The 23,701-nt window shown below is 39.3% G+C and overlaps 1 protein-coding gene across 2 annotated transcripts in view; it reads left to right on the top strand.

Annotated features, from left to right (window-relative positions):
* Nucleotides 1-511: 511 nt before the first annotated feature.
* LOC116158874 (prolow-density lipoprotein receptor-related protein 1) overlaps nt 512-23,701 on the top strand; it is a gene marked incomplete at its 5' end in the record, with an annotated part of 40,593 nt that continues 17,403 nt past the window's right edge. For both annotated transcript variants that reach the window (XM_031471729.1, XM_031471728.1), the window contains 15 exon segments: nt 512-1,138; nt 1,366-2,184; nt 2,229-3,167; nt 6,251-6,784; nt 6,839-7,140; nt 9,262-9,876; nt 9,926-10,733; nt 11,872-13,459; nt 13,511-13,755; nt 14,188-14,421; nt 14,478-15,545; nt 18,831-19,109; nt 19,163-19,279; nt 19,333-19,938; nt 19,995-20,536. In XM_031471729.1, coding sequence (XP_031327589.1) covers nt 512-1,138; nt 1,366-2,184; nt 2,229-3,167; nt 6,251-6,784; nt 6,839-7,140; nt 9,262-9,876; nt 9,926-10,733; nt 11,872-13,459; nt 13,511-13,755; nt 14,188-14,421; nt 14,478-15,545; nt 18,831-19,109; nt 19,163-19,279; nt 19,333-19,938; nt 19,995-20,536 — 9,323 coding nt within the window.

Here is a 23,701-nt window from a genome sequence, read left to right as displayed (position 1 = left end):
CAATAAAAAAATGTTACGCAATACAGTATGTACTTTTTTTACGGGCCATATAAAAAAATAAAGTTGATGATGATTTCTCCGAAACGAAACGTCGTATTGAAAATTTCTCAACGGTATCTTGTAGAGATCAAAAAGGGGCAATGAGAAAGTGATTTTTATTATTTTGTATCTGTTCAACTATATCAGAAAAAAGTAATAACCAAATCGGCAAATTGTGGTTTTTTTGGAATATTTTCTGATAATATGAATGTTCTGGCGAGTGTTCTGGTTTCTTTTAAAACATGATAATAATTTTTAATTTGACCATCGTCGTATCTTTTAAGGTTTCGGAGATCTATCGTGATAGACATCGCTATTTTGGACACAATTCTTCACCGACGCGAATAAATTCGAAACTTATGGTCTATAATTATTTTTGTTTCAACTTTTAATTTCTCAATAACAATTATCAAGTAAAATATGATTGAAAGCTCCCGTCTTACTGGTACTTATATTTGGATTTTCTTTTCAGGTGCTTGCTCAAGTACACAATTTCGTTGCGATAATGGTCGCTGTATACCCGCGCATTGGAGATGCGACTCACATATGGATTGTGACGATGGCAGCGACGAAATTGGAGACTGCGCATCAAACCGTAATTGCCGTCCAGGTCAGTTTCAGTGCGAGCTGACGCAAAAGTGCCTACACATCGGTTGGATGTGTGATGGTGAGCCCGACTGCGGCACGTCGCCGGAGTTGGGTCCCGACACATCCGACGAAGATCCACACCAGTGTCAACAGGGAAAACTTTGCTCGTGGAATGAGGCACGGTGCGGAGAAACTCTTGAATGCCGTCCACTCAGCCTGTTTTGTGACGGACACGGTGATTGTCCGGACAATAGCGACGAATGGGATTTTTGTAGGAACAAAACTTTGTGTAGCAATCAACAGTGTGAATATAAGTGTAAGCCGACGTTGACGGGTCCTATGTGTTATTGCGCAGATGGATATAGGGTTAAGGGTACTAAGTGTGTGGATGCGAATGAGTGTGATATTGATGGAACCTGCGCCCAGACTTGTAAAAATACAGTGGGTTCCTTTACATGTTCTTGTGTTCCGGGATATGTGAAAAATGGTACAGACTGTCAGGCAGTTAATGGTAAGTGTCACCAAACCCATATGTCAAATTAGAAAACAAGTCTAGTGGGGTTTTTCTCGCACGTAGCTACGTATATAAATTTTCAACATTTGAAAAGTCACGTACACTGGCTGATTTTACACTTTGTATGTGAATAACACAACAATATTGTAGTACCTACCTATTCAAGTTAACTAAATTAATTCATTAGGTACCTATACGTGTATAATTGTACAATTCCTTTACAGTGCCTCCCACAGAAGAAGCTTCTTTAATATATTCCACTCGTACAAAAATTCGACGATTAAGTTTAAATGGAACGATATGGCCGGGAAATTCGACGTTAAAACTATTAACTAGCAACTCTCTAGAATTTTCTCACAGAAATCGATCGGCATGCTACATCCATTACAATCTAACTAAGACCGCCATAGTGTGTGTCAGTATTGACGATATGAGTCAAAGTTGGGAACTGGGCACGCCTTCAAATTTTCCCGAAGTCGATTCCATACAACAGATGGCGTTAGATTGGGTCTCCGGAAATTGGTACTTTCTTGATGATGTTCACGAAGTTATTTTATTGTGTACCAGCTCGTTAGCTTGGTGCAATATACTTCTAGAGCATAAATTGAGCAAGCCTCGAGCAATAGCGCTAGACGCAACTAAGGGTTACATGTTCTTTACTAAATGGGGCCATACCGCGCCGATGTTGGAAAGGTGCAAATTGGACGGATTGGAACGAACTCCGCTTGTAGTACATAAAATAGTCTATCCTTATGGGGTTGCTGTCGATTTCCCCACAAGTCACGTGTACTGGGTGGACACGTACTTAGATTATGTGGAACGTATTGATTATAATGGTGAAAATAGACGAACTATCATGAAGGGATTTCCTGTGCAGAATCTCTACGGGATCACTGTGTTCGAAAGCCGGTTGTTTGTTTCCTCTTGGCATAACGACACCATTCGAGAGTTGCACAAGATGAAATTAACGGAAAGGCAAATTTTAAAAGATGAAGAAAGGCCGTTTAATTTGCACGTATTTCACCGGCAAAGACAACCTGATGGTAAGAATTATTGTTAAATTATTACCTTTAGGATTATTTTGTAGTTTCTCATCCTTGTAAAACAAACAACGGTGGTTGTCAACACTTTTGCATCCCGTACTGGCTGAAGAGCAATCCTGTTGCGAAATGCGTTTGCGCTTCTGGCTATACATTGCTGCCAACTGGAAACTGTACCATTGAAAAACCCACAACATTCTTAGCAGTTGCAAGGAGTAAACCGGCATCGATTAAAGGAATCCCATTGCAGGGTGGTAGGGACGCCATGGCGCCGATAATGGGTTTATCTCAACCTATGGCGATTGATTTCGACATCGCATCTGATACCATAATATATTCAGATGGTAAACAGTCAACAATAAAGCTGTCAAAAATGAATGGAACAATTAATTCTGTATCTTTAAATCTCATCATGGAAAGATGCGAGGGGCTAGCATTTGATTGGATGGCAAAGAATCTCTACTGGACCGATGAAACCCTGGGACGTATCAGCGTGGTGCGCATGTCCAATTTTAAAAATAAAAAGATTCTCATTCAAAGCCACAATATGCATCCAAGATCCATAGTTGTACATCCTAAAAAGGGAATAATGTACTGGGCTGACTGGTCGCACATACTACCCGGTAACGGATCCATCCAGCGTTCTTGGATGAACGGAGAAAATCAGGAGACTTTTCTTCAGCATGAAATCGATTGGCCGACTGGATTGACAATAGATTTAGTTGGAAAGAAACTGTACTGGTGCGATGCGCATCTTAAAAGGATAGAAAGTGTCAACTTCGATGGTAATAATAGAAATTTGGTACTTTCGGTAGGGATAAATCGTCCGTTTGGTTTGGCTTTGCATCGGAAGGCGATTTATTTTATCGAGTATGTATTGGGGAGTGTTATGGCGTATTTTCCAGAGAATGGGACGGTCGTGAAAATCGTTGACAACAATCCTCCTATTTTTGATATTAAAATTTACGATTCAAAGTTACAAACAGGTTCGTATGTGCTTTTAGTCTCGCTGTTAGTGTTTTAGTTGCCATTTCACAGCAAATGTTCCCATCAGAACTATCATCATTTCATCAAATGTCGACGTTTTAGATTTTTTTAAAGCAACTTTTAAAAGATACAATTTTTTTCCGTCTGTATGTATGTGCGTAGGTACGTTGGCAATTTTCCGAGGTAACGGCTCGACGGATTTTGTTCAAATTTTGGATAGGTACGTATATTAGGCATACTGAAACGAAAAATAACGAGCCGGATTTTCGAAAAAAATTTTGGAGCGCCGCAACGGCGTCGAACTTTTTTTTTTCAAATAGCAACCTAAAATTTTTATTAAATTATTCGAAAGACCTTATTTTTTTGTGTACGACCTACAAAAATTGTGGCAGGTTGTATTATAAAAAACTGAGACAACAATGTCAAAGTTAAAAAACTAAAAAAAAATTTTTCCCCAAAACCGTTACTATGATTTCGTTAAAATTTTGCGAGTGTAATCAGGCATTATAAATGATGTAAAACTGTCAAAAACTTTTTTAATGTCTAAATTTTTAGTAGAGTGGCGTCATACAACTTTCTTTTTTGTGTACAACAAAATTATGCTACGTTTTATTATAAACAAGTATAAATTGTTTCATTAGAGTACCATGAAGGATGAAACTAGTTCCACTCCCTCCTCCCCCTGCACCCCGTACTTTGATAAGAGGACAGAAGGACAGAAAGACGGGCAGTAGTTGATAGAAAACGGTTCCTTTCGTTGAGACCTTTAATTAGAATACAATGAGAGATAAAATTAAATTTTACCCCCCCCCCCCCCCTCCCCATTTTCTAAAGTTTAACTTGGCACCACGAAAGGCATGCGTATGCAAAATCTGAGACCAATTGGTTGTCGTATGTAAAAGTATGCACGTTTAACTTTCAAAAACAGCATCTCAGGAAATAATTCGTGGGGGGGCCCCCCTTTTAGACAGCGAAATTTGATGGCCGTCTGGCACACCTTCAAAGTATAGGCTACCTACTACAAACAATTCCAGGACTTTAGGACCATTCCCCTAGAAGTAGTTCACAACGGTAGAAATGGGTCCGGACGGACGGACAGACAAAACGCAAGCAATAGCACATTTTTTTTTAACCGAAATTGTTTTTGTTTTGACATCACCAATGGATATATTTCTTGCAGACGTCTCAATCGCCCTTCGTGAGTACCCTCTTCCGACAATCCGTTCTTGAGGTATAAGGGAATATACCCAATCACGATAAGAGGTCGAGGAGGAGGGCTATGGTTGGTAGAAATTAATTCTTTTCGTTGAGACCTTTCATTAGAGTACCAGGAAGGATAAAATTAGTTTCTATAGCGCGTTCGCACCTCCAAATGCAGTATGGTGCTTATGGACATACAGCACATGCTTGCCAAACGTGACAATGGCAGCACAAGGAGATTATGTTTTGTTTTAATACTTCAATATAATCATATGTCAATTTGACATCATTGCGGTGAGGAACAAGGATAGTATTATCGAAGAATAACGCAAACTAGTAAGAGAGGCAATGAGGTCCATAAGACCCCATACTACATCTGGACGTGCGAACGCGCTATGAAAATAATTCGTGGGGGGGGGGGGCTTTTAGACAGCGAAAATTGATGGCTATCTGGCACACTTTCAAGGTATAGGCTACCTAGTGCAAAAAATTCCAGGACTCTAGGACCATTTCCCTAGAAGTAGTTCAAAACGGTAGAAGTGAGTCCGGACGGACGGACCGGCAAAACGCAGACAATAGCACATTTTTTTTAATTCTTAAAACCCCCCAGGTTCGAAAACGTGATCTTTTGCTTTTCGTAAACTTCTTGTGGACACGGGGCGTAAAAATTCCTCTTCTACTGCATTCGACGCATCCTTCCTACTCCCTTTAGCTGCGTCGGCGTCTCCGTAGTTCTTAACGTTTTCAAGTCATGAATTTTTATGTTTTATAAACACGAAAGCGAAGGTACCGCGGTGGGAAAACCGGTGGAGCGATTATCTTCTTCTCCACATACAGTTTCATTTACTCCAAGTTCTTCTTTTTAGTCAGTTTTTACAAGATCCGTTTCCAGGTTTTGAATATTCACTATTTTCTTGTTGCATACGCGTCCCGAAGGTGGATATTTTTACTCACCTCGACGGAGGGATACGGCCACCATTTGCGGTTTCGAGATTCATCCGACTACGCATCCCTGACCCAAAATGTTGCCCCCATCCGCTTGAACCGCACGCGCTCCGTGAATATTTTCGAAAAAATTTTTCACCCTACCACTACCTCTAAAGGAAGGAAGGAGGGACGACTTGTTCCCTGATTTGAGATTGAGTTATTTTTAATTGTCTGGCATATCCTCTAAAAGTGCCTCCGAAGTGATATGGCACCTGCCCTCCATTTTTAAGTAGGTAGGTAGGTATTATATTTACTTACTTGTGCAGTAAAAACTACTCTTGTTACTGAGACAATTACACATATGCTACCTATACGTGTATCTCTCTCTTTCAGGGCCAACTCTGAATCAAAATTTTTTTGCTCACTCGTTATAGGTACTAGAGGCGCTGATGTAATTTACAAATGGCGTATAGGTGGTAGCGGTTTGTAAACATTAGGTTATTCTTGCAGCGTTATAAGTCAAATTGTACTAATTTCAAGATGAATTGAATGTATCCTGCCGTTTTTGAAACTTGAAAATATAACCTCTTGATCCTATTTTACCTGAAAAGCCTTTTTCTTAAGAACTCCAGGCCGTCTTGAATTAGCGTATGCCTATTTACAACAATGTGAGCGAAAAAGGCGCTTCGCCGCGCTCCGCTACGTTTGAGTGAACGTTAACTCTAACTCTAACCTTCACTTTTCTTATTCCTCAGAAGTCAGAATAGTCATTTTCAAGCTTTTTCATAGATATGCACTATAACACTTCCATACGTACCTTCATTTAAACTTTTACTATTTTTATTGAATAGTGTCTTCTATTGTAGTTGTAGAAGTTTTAATACATTCATATGCTGTGAATTGGTCATATGGTCAAAATTAAATTGTATAGTTGCATATAGGTATTGTCTTTTAGGTGAAAATGCATGTTCTCAAAATAATGGCAATTGTACGGAGTTATGTTTGAGTACTCCCTCAAAGAGTGTATGCGCCTGTTCAGATGGATACAAATTAACGAATGACGGAAGATCGTGCACCAAAGACAGCACTTACGTAAAACCGTCCATATGCGATGACAGCTTCTTTAAATGCAAACAATCGCCCCTTAACGCAAGCGTGTGTATTCCTATGGAAAGAGTTTGTGACGGGGCGGCGGACTGTCCTGATGCATCCGACGAGTCTGTCGAGCAAGGCGGTCCCTGCGAGAATGTGGTCTGCAACGATAGCCAACATAAGTGTGACGGGACAATGTGCATTGCAAAGTACTGGGTGTGCGACGGTGACAAGGATTGCTTTGATGGCAGCGACGAAGACCCAAAATTGTGCACGGGACAATGCAATGATCGACATTTCACCTGTGAGAATAGTAAACGGTGCATTCCGCAAGAGTGGAAGTGCGATTCGGTTGTCGACTGTGGCCCAAACGATAACAGCGATGAAAAATATTGCAGTAAGGTTCGAAAGTGCATCAATTGTGGAGAATTGCACAAAGTGTTTGTTTTAGCGGTCGCCGGGTGTAGTATTATGGAATTTAAGTGCAATAATTCACGGTGCATTTCTATCAATATGTATTGTAATGGAATTGACGATTGTAAAGATGGGTCAGACGAAATGGGTTGTGCTATTTGCAACCCTGTAACTGAGTTTTTCTGTCCAGCTAGTAAGGCTTGTTTGCCCGTCAGCTTGCGATGTGATAAAAAAATGGATTGTGGGGATGGATCTGATGAATTTGACTGTGAAGAGAAGAACTTTCATGTTTGTGAGCCGTTTGAATTTAAATGCAAAAGCCTTGAGTGTATACCTAAAGTAAGTATATGGCGATGGGTAAATGGTTTATGGTGATTGTTGGGTTAGAGATCAACTCTTACAATTGATGCAGATTAGTTTGTTCATACCCAAATTTTGAGAAAGGCATTCTTTTTATTTAAGTATCTATACAGAACAAAATTTCATAATTCGAAAAATCATTCGCAATATATATTTAAGGCCAAAGCAGATCTCTAAACATGTTAATATGAAGGAATGGATTTTGAGAAAGATTTGTCACAAAGGCAACTGACAGCAAATTAAATTCTTTCTTTTCCATAGCAACAAATAAGTGATATTTGTATTCTATCTGAACAAATTAAAGTAGTTAGAGCGCGTTCGGCTGAAGTCAAGTGATGTACTCGGCCTATCTATTACTTACGATAAACGTCCCCAAAAAAATGATGTTAAGAAGGAAACATAATTAGAAATACGGTATGAGTGGTATTTTGTACCTCAGCACAATGCAAACGTCTTACATGATTTTTAAAAGGGTATATACAGTAGTCAACTTGACTAGTCTCCCTACTTTTCGACCCTGTTTCAAACCTTTGCACACTAAATGTTGACGACACACCGCGACTAAATATTCACAGTGTAAGCGGTAAATCCTAAACGAATATATTTGTTTTTAATCAAAACGTATGCGAGACGTATGTAAAAGCCGGGAAACTAAATAATTTGGCGTTTTACGTGAAGTCGGTGTAGTGGATTTGGTTTTTCGATGTTGGCGCCAGAGATCCCCAGCCGCTATCTTGATCCCGATCCGATCAGTGTGTCAACAAGACGTGTGCAGGCCTTTATAAATATCGCTGGTTTTGATGTTCTTTCTGAAAGACACCATGCCTTTTGTGAAGAAAAGTGCTCAGCAGAAGAAGGGAAAGATTGTCCTAACTCAGCTATATACTAGACCTAGTGGAAAAGTCATCAGATTTAAACGCGTGCTGCATAGCGTGCCGCCGCGTCAGGGCAGACGCCGCTCCGGCGGTAAATATCTTCCTTATTTCATCATGAACATGTACTTTTCCGTGCATATTTAGATTCGTCACAAAATTTCGCTTCTAATGAGACCCATCTCATTTAAGTCTTGATACAAAAACCTTCGCTAGCTCAGAAAAACTGAGTCTGTTCATAAGAGCCCATGTTAAAATACCCTGTTTTTACTGTCAAATATCTCAGAAACGGCACATAGGAACACTTTTTTCTTTTGACCATTAGAAAGTGCGTCTCTCAGAGAATAAGTGACCAAATTTTCACCAACTTCTTGTTACTTTTACCTAGGCGGTCTAACTACTTTAAGATAAGTCAATTAAAAAAGATTTTTCTAATTTTCTCGAAAACGAATCGACCGATTTAAAAAAATCAAACCTCAAAATAAAGGACTTTGAAAGACCTTTCAAATAAGCTATTACTGATCGATACCACTTGTCATTTAAAATTTTTAAGGGAATGACCCTGGGTGGCAGAGGGTGAAGTAGTTTTTAGTTAAAAAGTTGTCCCCTTGACAAATCTTTTGACGTGCCTCTGCGTTTTTTACTTTAATCAGTGGCTATCGATGAATCCGTGGTGGGAAGTTTTCGAATGAACACGCTGTAAGTATATCAAGTGACATGACAGAGTGGTGCAGTGGAAGCGTGCTGGGCCCATAACCTGTGGCAGAGTTGGCCTTTTTCAAGTATAACAACGGTATTATTATATTATTTATTAAAGTAAACGGAAAACTGTATTTTTACATGAAAACTAAAACGTTCTTTTTCTGACCTCTTTAGCAAGCCCTTCAACGCCCCCTTACGTACTCACTGGTAACAACACAGTGGCGTAACATTAATTGGCATTTAGATTGTTCACAACAGAATTGAATATATGGAAATGGAGAAGATGGTGATCATAAATTTAATAAAGATATGTATATTTTTAGTGGGACTCAAATTCAAACGCCAAAACCCCATAATGTATTTCAAATCGAAAGGAGGGTATGTTTCACCAGAGACATTCATTTATCTAGTTGAACCTTATAACACAAGCATTCTTATTACTTCAATTTCAAGTTGATCTGTAACCTGTCTTACTACCTACATAAAGCTTTACATTTAATCTTATTTACTAGAATTTTAATTTTAGCAATTCGCTTGTGATGGAAGGTTAGATTGCATCGACGGATCTGACGAGCAGGGCTGTTCAATTACATCCATAAAAAATACTACGTTTAATTCAGTGACAACCTACGGTTTAGAGTGTGAACATCCTTCACGTATGTGCGATAACAATACTGTCTGCATCACCGCCGATCAATTGTGTAACAATCACGAAGACTGTCAGGATGGAAGTGATGAGGGATTGAGGTGTGTCGAAATGTTGTGCGAACATAGCCTGGTGTGTTCTCATACATGTCATAATGCACCCGAGGGGCTGGTTTGCTCGTGCCCTCCGCCTTTACATTTGCAACAAGATCAAATGCGTTGCCTCGAAGCGCATCCTTGCGAGGATTGGGGCACCTGTTCTCAGATTTGTACTCCGATTCGTACGCGTCATAAGTGCTCTTGTCTTCCTGGTTATACTCTTACGAATGATGGGTTTACTTGTAAAAGCGACGATCCCGGAATTCCCCTGGTGATATTTAGTAACAGACACGAACTAAGAGGTGTTAACTTGAACAACTACAATGCCAAAGCCCTGATTTCTAGTTTAAAAAATACAATTGCGCTAGATTTCTATCATTCTGAAGATGCTGACATGGTAAAAGATTCGATGCTTGCAAACTCTTATTCAAAAGGTTTTTTTGTAGGTATTTTGGACTGACGTAATTGACGACAAGATTTATTCTGGTACAGTGGTGGGCGGTTCATTAAGTAACATTGAAGTAGTCGTACAAACTGGATTATCGACGGCTGAAGGATTAGCTGTTGATTGGATAGGCAAAAATTTGTATTGGGTTGAAAGTAATCTGGACCAAATCGAAGTCGCCCGTTTAAATGGAAGCTTTCGTCGAACCTTAGTTGCTGGCGATATGGAGAGTCCCAGAGCAATAGCGTTAGATCCAAGAGACGGTTTACTGTTTTGGTCTGATTGGGATAACATGGCACCACGGATCGAAAGATGCTCACTGGCAGGGCTAGATAGAACTGTCGTTGTACGTGTTGATCATGTAACAGATGGCGCTTGGCCCAATGGGATAACACTGGATTATGATGCTCGACGTATTTACTGGATTGATGCTCGATCGGACTCGATTCATGCAGCCAAATATGATGGTACTGATCACCACGAAATCATGCGTAATCACGAGATGCTTTCCCATCCTTTTGCTATCACCCTGTACGAAAATTACATATACTGGACTGATTGGCGGACTAACAGTGTGGTGCGTGCCAACAAGTGGACTGGTGGTGATGTTTCAGTGATACAGCGTACATTGACGCAGCCGTTCGACATTCAGATTTTACATGCCAGTCGACAACCTCACGATGGTTCCAATCCATGCGGGGAAAATAACGGTGGATGTTCCCATCTCTGTTTGTTGCACACAAATAAAACATACCGTTGTGATTGTCCCCATGTTATGAAATTAGATGTCGATAATCGGACATGTGTTGGTAAGTAACAATAGATCATGATCAAAAAGGTGGAAATTTGACTATTATACTACATTTATTTATTGACGTAAAATTTGGACGCGAAGAGAAATATATATACATATATATATATACATAAAGATAGTGCGGGTCGTACAATGGATTCGAATAAACACACAATTAGTTGATTCACCATGACAAACATTTATTCCGAAACACATTAAATGAAAAGAAAGACAACATTCCTGAAATAAAGGGAAGCTTACAAAGCTTGTTTTTACATGGTACGCAGACGGTCGATTAATTAAAAATAAGAAAATCTTAAAGTTTTTTTCTCTTCTAAAAACCTAAAATCTGGTCGTGAACAAGTTTGCGATAAACTGACGCACTTAACAAAAACGCAGACAGCTTAAGAACTTCATTTTTCTTTAACACAAACTTGATGATAAACGAACTGGCATGTTGAAGACGATCTCAAAAATTTTTGCTGGTTGTATGAAGGGTTTAAACTTTTAACTTTAATCAAAATAGAAACTTGACAAATGGCCATCAACTTGACTAACTTTTTTCAAAAAATGGAACCCGCTTTAAACTTCTCACAGAATCTCACTCAATCAATCAAATTGGCTGAACTGTTCGAAAAATAACGTAAAGAGCCATACACTCCTTTCCAACCGTCGCGAACCAGTCTCGTTTTTTTTGTTGTCTGCAGTATTTAACGAAACGCCACCTCCACCAAACAAAACCCCCTTCTTCTAGTATTTAGAAATACTGCACCAATTACAATAAGCCTTGATAACGCCAGCTTCGAATCATGCGCGCAACGTTGTCCACCTGTAAACAGATTCAAATATTCTAAAAGGAAAAATACCACAAACTCAAATGAAATAAACCAATTCTGTGCTTATTCGCGAATAATCCCCCGATTTACTTTAATAAATTAAAATGTTTCACATATACAGGGTGTCCCGTCATTATTTTCAGTGTTTAGACCTAAATCACGTCGACATGACGTTATTTACACAATATGTTTGAAACGTTATATAAGAGTTAATCTTACATCTGCATTTGTGTTATCAATATGCTATGCAAGTCAAATTCTCATCTTTCTCATTGTGGTAAATGTTATATGGCAATTATAAAAGCCTTTAATTTACAGTCAACGAACGAGTGCTGCTGATTGCGCGTTCAAACGAAATTCGCGGGGTCGATCTCGTACAACCATACTATCACACCATTCCCACGATTAGCTCACCACAGGTACTAAATCCAAGTCAATTAGAATTTTTGGGAAAAAATAATACCTTATATTGGTCAGATTCGCAAGTGAGCGAGGTGAAACGTTCAGGTTTAACCACTGGACCTACAGAGACACTGATCGACACCGGAATACAAAGACCGTCGGGATTAGCCGTCGATTGGTTATCGAATAATATTTTTATCGGGTCGCCTGCGGGTATATCGGCGTGCAATTTAGACGGCGAATATTGTACCGCGATTGTTGAGGACGTTGAGATTATTAGTTTGGTCGCCGATCCCGCGCGAGGTAAACTTTATTGGATTGCCGTTTTTGAAGGTAACGCTAGTATTGAAACCAGCGCAATGGACGCTAGCGATCGAACTGTTATTGTCGCCAATCTGTCAACGAATTCAAAAAGTTTAAGCATTGATTTACCCACGAACCGTTTATATTGGGTAAGTGACTATGAAGTTTATTACGCAAGCCTCGAAGGTGGCGATGTTTCTAAACTACAATTACCTGCGCAAGTATCGATAGCCGCGGCTGTCGTGTACCAGGATTATGTCTATTATGCAGATGACGATGATCAGTCGATACATAAGGCGAACAAGTCCTCCGGTAACGGTGATGTTATTTTACGAAACGGTACCGGATCAGTTTTGGCCTTACGAATTTACGATCCCGATCTACAGAAAGGGAATCATCCTTGTGGGATAAACAAAGGTGGATGCGCGCACTTGTGCTTAGCGGTAAACGAAACGAGTTACACTTGTCAATGTGCATCTGGCTATGTCAGTGATCCAGACAATCCTGCACTTTGTAACAGTGTGCCAACTTACTTAATCTATTCTTTAACGTGGGAAATTCGCGGTCTCTCTTTGGATGGTGATAACTCCACGAGAGTTTTAGGACCGATATCGCGTGTATCGATGGCAAGCGCAATTGATTTCGTTGCCGATCAAGAGTTAATATTATGGACTGACAGCGATCACGGCATTATTACCAGTATTAAAACTGACAGTACTCACCGCAAGGTGGTGGTTGAACAAATCGAGGGGCGAGAAAGCGTGCCGGTGGACTGGCTAAACGGACTTGCAGTGGATTGGGTAGCTAAAAATATTTATTGGTGTGATCCAAAAAGGGACGTCATCGAAGTGTCACGTCTGAACGGCTCGGCACGCTACGTTGTAGTATCAGAAAACATTGGGAAATTGGCATCATTAGTTATTGATCCGATCGCAGGCGTATTGGTGTGGGGTGGGGCCTCTCACATCGAAAAATCCGGTTTGGACGGTTCAAATAGAAGATTACTTTACAATCAGTCTCTGGTAATATCTGATCTTGGGCTCGATTTAGAGAATCGACAAATCTATTGGACCGATTCAGAAGCTAATAGTATCGAAAGAATAAACTATGATGGTTCTGACCATGTGGTTCTCCTCAATCAGTCCCTCGAAAATCCAGTGGCTCTAACAATATTTAACAATTCGATATATTGGCTTGATAGGTAGGTAAGAAACGCATAATTTCAGGTGTACGATTTCACTTATTGTTTTAGTACACACGACCGTGGCAGCATAAAGGTGGCGCCCTTAAACAATTTGTCTGACTATGAGACATTGTTAAGACAAGGAGGGGACTCGTTGAGAGACATTCAAATATTCTCCAAGTTAAAGCAAGTTGGTACAAACCCATGCGCTTTTAATAATGGGGGTTGTCAGCAGTTGTGTCTATTTAATGGTACGGATCCTGTATGCGCCTGTCCGCATGGAATTCTTGCCAATGATGACAAAACCTGTAAAGGTAAGACATTTCTTATTTGTTACTATATACTTACGTCAAAATATCTAAAACGGTAAATTTGTACCTTTTTTCTATCGTACATGGATAGTAAGAAGAGTTTCCTCGTTTAACCAAAAACCAGAAAGTATACAGGTTGGCGCAAATGTCAGTTGTTTTTCTACACCTCCCTATGTATCATCGGCCCATTTACTACAGGTCTGGTATCCTATCCAGCCATCTTCCTTCTTGCTTCAACTGCACTCTTTGTTTTTACTTTTCAATTCAATTTCAATATTACCCAAGAAACAAGTTCGGCAGATTCTTGATATTCACTGAAATTCCCACTTGAATGCTCCAGAAAGGAGTCTTTCCAGTATTCGGTAAAATGCAAATTCCCAACTCGTTACCTTTCTTTTTATAGGATTACATTTACAATTTGAAATAATTTTGCAGATTACGACAGCTTCATAATGTATTCACGAGTTGTTAGCATAGACTCAATCCATATGACCAACGCCACCATACACAACTCGCCCTATCCGAGTATAAAAAACGAAAGTTTCATGCGAAATGCGATCGGGCTCACTTTCGACTACAACCAGCGCCGCCTGTATTATTCCGACATACAACGCGGTTCAATCAATACGGTCCACTTTAACGGATCTGGACATGCAGTTTTAGTTGCAAGTATAAAGTTATGCTGCAGGCACATTCGGTAAAAGTTTAACGTAGAAGTCTTTCAGGGCAAGGGTCAGTGGAAGGTCTGGCGTTTGAGCAGTTGTATAAGGCGTTGTATTGGACGTGCAATAATGATGCCAGTATCAACCGTATTAATTTGACCAATTACGGAAGTAACGCATCCGAGGTGGAGGCTATAGTTAAACTTCGGCCGCAAGACAAACCACGCGGCATTGCAGTTGACAGTTGCGGGGGTCAAGTTTTTTGGAGCAATTGGAATTCTCATCAACCGAGCATTGAACGCGCATTTTTAACCGGCTATGGACACGAGGTGATAATCAACACTGAGATACGCATGCCGAATGCGATGACCTTGGACCATCAAGCGCATAAAATATATTGGGGGGATGCGAGATTGGATAAGATAGAACGTTGCGAGTATGATGGTAGTGGTCGAGTGGTGTTGGCGAAGTTAACCCCCCAACACCCTTTTGCATTAGCAGTTTATGGTGATTTTATATTTTGGACTGACTGGGTGTTACATGCGGTTTTGCGAGTCGACAAACTAACGGGACAAAATGTGGTGTGGCTGAGGCAAGATATTTCTAAACCAATGGGAATTATTGCTGTTGCCAATAATACAGACGACTGCTTTTCCAACCCCTGTCTATCATTAAATGGTGGATGTGAAGAAATTTGTAGTCTCACACCCGAAGCTACAGTGCAGTGCGCTTGCTTGGAGGGACGAATTCTCGCCGACGATGGCAGACGATGTTTCAGTAAATTATCGTCGTGCACAGATGAATCGTTTCGTTGTTCTGATGGCGGCTGTGTACCTTTTCAGGTAACATGCGATGGAATTGTGCATTGCTCTGACGGTTCAGACGAAGAACCAGGGTATTGCGGACATCGAAGTTGTCCTCTTGCTTGGTTCCAATGCCTAAACAAACGATGTGTTCTATCCAATTTAACTTGCAACGGTGTTGATGATTGCGGAGATTTCACTGATGAACTGAATTGTTCATGTTCGGATAAGAATCATTTTCGATGCACCAGCGGTGAGTGTATACCGCGGAATTTCCGCTGCGACCGGGATCCCGACTGTAGAGATGTCAGTGATGAGATGGGATGTGGTATGTACATATGTCTATATCTGAGGAAAATCATAAATGTATACATTTGAACATTAGCAAACAACTAAATACAATTGACTATTTGGATAAAGTGAAAAACAGTTTTTGAACGATTTGTTTGGTTGTTCAATTTAAATACATTTCTAGCTATTGATTTTGTTCCTATTAGTGTTCACGGGGTAAAGTTATAGTCTTGTACAATTTAAAAATGTATGGACCATCGCGCCTAGGAGCAAACTTCTTGTGCGATTTATTTAACATGCACATGTGCTAGTACTTGGCCACCGATTGCATATGATGGGCTCTCATATGGGGTCTCATAACGTACGATATGGACGGATTGCTATGAACCTTAACAAATTTCACTATCCGTTGGTCGGATCAACGCAACGGACGAACGGAGAGCTATGAACCCACCTTTAGTCGGAATTTAGGTAGGTACAGGGTGTAACTCGATTATTCTACCTCTTCTTGTACGCGAAAAAATTAATTATAAAGATTCTGTTTTCACGAGTTTTTAGTCTAAGTAGCCATGGACTATGTTTTTCTTTTATCATAGTCCATGGCTACTTAGACTAAAAACTCCTGAAAACAGAATCTATAATTAATTTTTTCGCGTACAAGAAGTGGTAGAATAATTGTTTCACATGATTTAGATGCAGAATTTATATCTCTATAACTTTTATTTGAAGTATTTTTGCGTAAAATAATTAGGAAACGTTTGCGCAAAGAAAAAGTAATTTCTCATGTTAAACGCCTATGTTCCACTTTTCGATTTACACCCTGTACATTAATAGTGTATAGTGTATTTACCTATACATGTATAGTGTAGAAACATTTTTTAATATTTGTGTTCATGTTTTGTGATAGTTGAGAAAATTTCAAAATCCTAGTATTTGTGGAATGCCTACATTTAATTTAGGTGTAGGTACCGACTTCCAGTTGTAGTTCCGATTTTACAATAAGCATACACTTATACAGCAGAGCGTGCTTAAGTGACAGCTAGTATAGCTTGGGTCATGCGAAAAGGTCTCCTGTGAAAAAATAACAGCTCCTTAGTTCCTATGGAATTTCCACAGTCTCACATTTAAACTAGCTGTTGTCATAACGATAGTCCGTGCACGTTGATTCGTGAGTTATGTAAGCGATAATGGGAAACCATTGAACTATATACTCTGTAACTGGAACGGCATCGCCCATAAATCAGCCATTGCCACGGGCCGTGGCGAATTTTTGTGAGAGAGAGATGGGTAGAGGTAGGTATCCCTTACCTTGTTCCACTCATGTGGGCTTATGGGATGGTTTATACTACGTCTTACATTTTGCTTATTTTTGTCTAAAATAAGTTATTAAGAGATTTGCAAGAATGGTCATGAACTGTGTTGCATATACGTGCAATCATTTTTATAATAAAAATTCAAATATTCAATTTCATGCGTACGTTTTGATAACATTTTCCAACCTCGACGCGCGCATTCATTATTTTTGCGCATGACGGGATTTGCACCGCTCAGATTTCTTTACTAAAGTACCTCACACTCATTTATACTGTCCTTATGAATGATAATTCTTATTTCGCACTCTTTAATACTAATTCAATAGGATATTCCACTCGCCAGAGAGTATAATGTGAAGAAAAGCGTTAACGCCGCCAAAACCTATAAAGCCGTTTTGACTTACTAATTTGAATATGAAGTTCCTTATTTAATTTTTCACTCAATGTTATTATTGATACTGCTCACTAATGGGGCGAAAAATACCTTTAAGGATTGATTTTTTTATTTATTACCGATTCCTTCGGCCTACAATGAACGTACATTAGGTGGCGTCAAAGAGTAAAGATAAAATATAAGAGCATACATAGCACACAGGTACATATTTATATCACAAAAGTTAAATTAGAAAATATCATGGTTTGCATTTTCTACATCCATATCCATCCACATATGCTTTAATGGTGTAGAAGCAGTTATATATGAAAAACTTTGTTCATTTCCTTACGAAATATTCCGAAGGATTTGCAGGTCTTGAGTTTTTCCAATGTATATACAATGGTTTTTCTGGGACCAAGTTATAAAGGTGATTGACTTCCGGAAAATATGGGAGACCTTTTGTAGAAGGTGTAATTCTGCCCTCACATAACTCGGCGTACGGTTCATCTTGGGCAAAACTGGGTTATATAAGTAGCGCAATGCCTTATAAACCCTCTGGTCCAATTACCGTGGTTAGATGCGCCAGAAACCTTTCGCTGCTCATCAACGAAATTTGCACTTATGCATAACTCAAACCGCTCACTGTGGATGTTCCAATGGGTATTTGTCCTGAATTCTTCGATACTGTCGATGGCACCACCAACACTTACAACTCGTGTGTTTGATAGTTACGTTGGATGTGTCAAGGTATAGTTCCGAAAACAAAGGATCCATCGGACTGTTGGACAAATTCCAGTCTCGTACGAGAAACAAAGGTTCCATAAGACCAGCATAAGACATTCGTGTCAATTCGTTTCCATCTAATGGAAATGCGCGGTGACCACTACGAGTAAATTGAATTTTTGCTCTTAGAGTAACCATGATTCTTAAATTCATTTTATTCTAAAAAAAAAGCGCTTTTTTAAATTTACGTTTACCTCGACGCCAATTGTAATATATTAGGTACCTACCTCCTTGCTAATATATGTAAAGGGTACGTTACAAACGAACACAACCAATGTTTCTAACTTTATTTTACGTTAATAAGCAAATGGAATGCGTCGAGCCACCATGAATGACATTATTGACATTATACTTTTGTAACTTCAAGAATCAAGTATGTGAGTGTGTGAGTGAGAAATGGCGCAGTTTACCACATTATTAAGTATATATTTTAAGATATTCCATTAACAAATAGATATTGGCACTTATAAAAGCTTCGACAAGCATTTATCTTTACCTTTCTAAGGCCCCAACCTCCCAGTTTATGTACTTATCTGTATTTTTAACCAAATACGTGTGATTGGTCCTGCATATGCAATACAAAACAACGTGCCAGACAAGGATGAGAATACCTACGTTATGCTGGTTGCCTAAAATCATTGCGGCACGCGATTTTGGCGCTCGATGCCGTTCCAGTTACAGAGTATATAGTTCAATGTGGGAAACAGACAAAATCAAATGAAAGACACTTTTTTAAATAAGATGAATAGCTATTAGACTTATCAGAACTTATAAACTCACAAATATATCGATATTTAATTGTAGGCTGATGTTGGCATTTTCGATTGTCTCTACAAACATTTCCTTGCAGAGATTCGTAATTGTAGTCGCGAAATGCGCGACATGAACTTTGTAAACTGTCCCAATACCACAGCATGCGTGCATAGGGAATGGTTTTGTGACGGAGAGAACGATTGCTGGGATAAATCAGATGAACAGAATTGCCGGAGTACAGAATTGAATAAGTGCAATTTTAACGAATTCCAATGCTTGAATGGCAACTGTATTAAATTAGAAGCACGCTGCGATGGACGCAACGATTGTAAGGATGGCAACAAGGACGGTGTCAGTTCTGATGAACGAAATTGCAGTAAGTATTTCTGTCGTCCATTTCTTTTAACCCTATGCAAATGTATAATATAGAAGGAAGATGTAGAGTAAATGAACTTATGTGTAAGAGTGATGGGAGCTGCATTTCCAGTTTGTTGCACTGCAATGGCCAACCTGATTGTCCGGACGGTTCTGATGAACTTGATTGCAGTAAGTACATTACCTTTTTATTCATGAGAGTAGATACAATTTTTTATTTGTAGAGCAATGCCGTTCTGATCAGTTCAGATGCACGACAGGAGAATGTATTCCAATCTCGTGGCAATGTGACGGGCAACCGGATTGTGCGGATCAGACTGATGAGACCGAACATTGCCGTCTGCGTGAATGCGGCACCTGGGAATACCTGTGCAACAGTACCGGGCGATGTATACCATGGGGTTGGGTCTGTGACGGAGAAGCGGATTGTCAAGATATGGCCGATGAACACGAAGAACAAGGATGCAAGGCTTCATCGTGTTTATCCGACTATTTTCAGTGTGCAGATCGTACTTGTATTTCGACTCTTTTCTATTGCGATGGCGATTTTGATTGTGCGGATAAAAGTGACGAACCCCCTCTATGTCAACCCCATTGTCTCGACGGGGAATTTCGATGTGACAATGGAAAATGTGTTATGGAAATGATGAAATGTGATGGCCATGATGATTGTGGCGATGGTTCAGATGAAAGCAAAGTTTGTAAAGATAACACGAGTTATTGCACTGGTGACGGTTGGTTTACGTGCAATAATGGTGTATGCCTTAATGACAGTCTTCTTTGCAATGGCGAAGATAATTGCGGTGACTTCAGCGACGAAAATAAGTGCAGTAAGTGAAATAATTTAATCGAAGGAAGAGGAGGAGCTTAGTTGATTCTTTTTTAGATATCAACGAATGCTCTTCAGCTAAACCTCCATGTGCCCACAAATGTGTAGACAAACCTGTAGGATACGAATGCAGATGTAATGATGGTTTTAAATTAAGTACGAAAGATAATCACCTTTGCGAAGATATAAATGAATGTGACAGCTATCCGTGTAGTCAAAAGTGTCGTAATACCAGAGGATCGTTTCATTGCTCCTGTGTGGATGGTTATGTTTTACATTCGGACCGAAAATCATGTCGCGCCAATTCGACAATCCCTGCAAAGTTAATACTGGCGAACAGATACTACATACGAGAGGTGGATTTGGATGGTCATTCTACCTTGGTGGCGCACAATCTTACAAATGCTGTCGCATTGGATTATGAATGGAAGTCCCAGTGCATTTTTTGGTCTGATGTAACAGCATTTGGCAGTTCTATAAAACGACTATGTAATAATACTGTCAATAGCATTGTTGAGGATTTACATTCTGCTACATTACAAAATCCTGATGGGCTAGCGGTAGATTGGATTGCACACAACCTGTACTGGTGTGACAAGGTAAGTCTAGTTTTGCCAGTTTGATCTTGTTTGTGAGAGGGATTACTTAATTCACTTTTGGTATTCATCCAAATCAGACGTATGCATTGATTTTCTTGGGAGTTTTTGGTGGAGCAGAATCCATATCTGCCCTTTGGCTGAGGTTGCTCAGCAGCGACGCTACAAAGTGGTGATATTGGGAGGCGGGGGTGACTTTTGAGTAATAAATGTCAATTGAGATACAATACACACAAAAACAGCAGGGCAGCGATTCCCGAAGATGTGCTTTGTTCACATCAACTGATCTTGATGGGAACGTGAATTTGACTGCATTCTTGAACTTACCACCGCGACCGATAAGTTGTTTGAACGCAACGCAGTTGCTGCTACAGGACGGATCTTGCAGCTGTTTTGCTTGGGTTATTCAGTGCCCTAACCTATACATTCACATATTTTCTGTGAAATAAAACATGGAATTGTTCGAGGATTTTCTGGTTATTAATAACGTCCTTCCAAAGACGTTGGGCATCTTTGAATTAAAATCATCATTGGGCATCTTTGAATTAAAATCATCATCACTGAATTTGCTCGTACTTAAATTTTTATGCAGTCATACAAACTCTTTTAACAATTGTTTCTGGGAATTCTGGGCGTCAGTCATTGCCCTATTTCTTATTTTAGTATCCATAATGCAAAAACAAAAGAAAATACAAAACTGACAAATGACAGTTCAACTCTTGTCTGTGATTGGCTATCTCATAAAGTTTGTCCACGATTCGGGAATGCAGCTAAACTTGAACTTATCAGTTATCCCTATCGTATACGATCATAACGTCATGGCACATCACAGAGCATATCAACTAACTTCGGGAATCGATGCTCAGAGTGACAATTGCCAAGCGATTTCTCTGCAGTTCATTTTTCACACCACTGCATCGCCGTAGCGCCGCCCTTGAGCATTCCCAGGCAATTTAAACGGCAGATATGGACTCGACGACCGCGAAAACCTTCAAGTAAAGATTTCCGAGCTATTTCTCGGTAAAGTTAATTTTTCACCTCACTGTACCGCCCGGGATCCCTGTAGCGCCACCCCTGCGCATCCTCGAGCAATTTCAGGCGCATATCTGAACTCGGCGACCGCGAACAGAACCGTCTAACGATTTCCGAGCAATTTTTCTGCATGGTTAATTTTTCACCCTACTGCACCCCTTGGCACTCCTAAGTATCCCGGGTAATGTTGAGGGCATATCGGGACTTGGCGACCAGGAAATCTGGGAGTAACAGTTTCCACGTGATCTTTATATTTCATAATTTTGCAAATTTGTAATGATTGATTAAGAAATATATTTTGACCACCTGCGCTTTAGTAAAGGGAGGCTTAGATCATAGCATCAGCATAGAAGCCGATTCAAATTCGAGGGCCACCATGGGAATCTTGAGAACTGTAAGAGATAGGCAGGTATTTAAATTTGGCAAAGTTGCGTATTTTGATGCTCAACAAAATGCAGTTTTTAAACTTAATAAATTTAGACTACTTTCGGAGATATCCGGAAAAAAACGAAATTTTGCAAAATCGTTTTTATTTTTACTGCAATTAGCAAGGTATTTCGTAATAAATGATACATTATTTTAGCCACTTTTTTCCCTCTATAAGATGCTACTTTAAATTTTAAGTTTGACGTTTCGTCTCAAGTCAACCATCATTAACTTTGTTTTTTCTTATGGAAGTAATTTTTACTTTTTGTGTCATTTGATAGAGAATTTTTTCTGATTTTAAAAATGTTTGAGTTTTAAATGAATCATCAATGGATTAAAGATTTAAATACTGTTGACATTTCCTTCGTATGTCGACAACAACTTTTCATATTCTTTGTGATATAATTTACTGGATTTTGTAGGTAGCGGCTTATTCGAAATTTCATGATGCCATGGAAATGTCACTTAAAGTTTGCTTATTAAAATCGCTGTCTTTAAAAATGAAATTAATTTGGTTGAAATAATAGACTGTCAATTCAGTGGTTTGTTGCAGAAGCAGAAGAAAAGTCGCTACATACAAAATCAAGTAAATCCTATCACAAAGAATATGAAAAGTTGCTGTCGACATATACGAAGGAAATGTCAATAGTATTTAAATCAGTAATGTATTCGCGTAGAGAGTGGGTATGATTTTATTTTATTTCCCTTGATTAAAGCTCTAGTGAAAATTGGAAGTCTCTAGCTATTGTAATTGCGGAGATCTCATCCGCACAGCCAGCCACCCAACCATAACGAATATAATGGCGTATTTTTTCAAAGATGCGTTAAAAATATTATAAGAAACGCGTATGTACCTGATTATACATATATTTCCGAAATTTTCTATAGGCTTAAATTGATGAATCGTTGTGTGGATGGTAGATGCAGTTCGTTTTGCAGTCGATATTTCATGTACCGGAAGCCGGCAGCCCACAGGGGGTGGGGGGGTGACCTTTTTACGTGGAGTAAAATCAGAAAAGGTCGCATTTGAAGCGTAATTTGGCACGCATTATTCAGTAACAATCAAGAGTCAACATTAAATGTTTTATTGCACACATTGTACATTTTTATATAGGGTTATAAATATTGTAGGCGCAGTGTAGAATCCTTACCTTGACATAGTAGCGCAATAGATTCTTCTCAAATGCAGTTAGAAGAGCAAGAGTGATCAATTGAATACAGTGACAAATTGAAACAGGTCTACAGGTACATTTAGACAAGAAAAACTGGAGTTAAGTAGACCGCAGAAACAAAGAATCGGAAAGTACATTGGGTGGTTTCTCCGCGGAATAAAGGGTTATATCATACAGGACAGTACAAACTTGATATCTCTTTTTTTTGTGCATAGGTACATAAAATGAGCACTTCGTAAAATAATAAAGGCACCCACAGGTACATCAATACAAAATAATCTTGATTTTTAATTAACGGCAAACAAAACAATGGCGGGAGCGTAGCTGATAATCTGATATCCAAAATCGAATGAAAAATTTAATAATAATGAAACAACTAGCACCCATATCCAGATTAGGGAAGCAGACTACTATACTGATCTAATAAATGTGCGACAATGGAAGTCTGTAATAAAAGAAACCTTTTGCACAAAAATTTGAACAATAACTCGCCGATTTGTATGTATGAAACTATTAATTCATTACATAATTCGGGGTC

The sequence above is a fragment of the Photinus pyralis genome, unplaced genomic scaffold (assembly GCF_008802855.1).
Source record: "Photinus pyralis isolate 1611_PpyrPB1 unplaced genomic scaffold, Ppyr1.3 Ppyr1.4_LG1, whole genome shotgun sequence".
Taxonomy (NCBI): Eukaryota; Metazoa; Arthropoda; class Insecta; order Coleoptera; family Lampyridae; genus Photinus; species Photinus pyralis.
The sequence above is the reverse complement of the archived record's forward strand: the minus strand, read 5'-3'. Positions and strand labels throughout refer to the sequence as shown.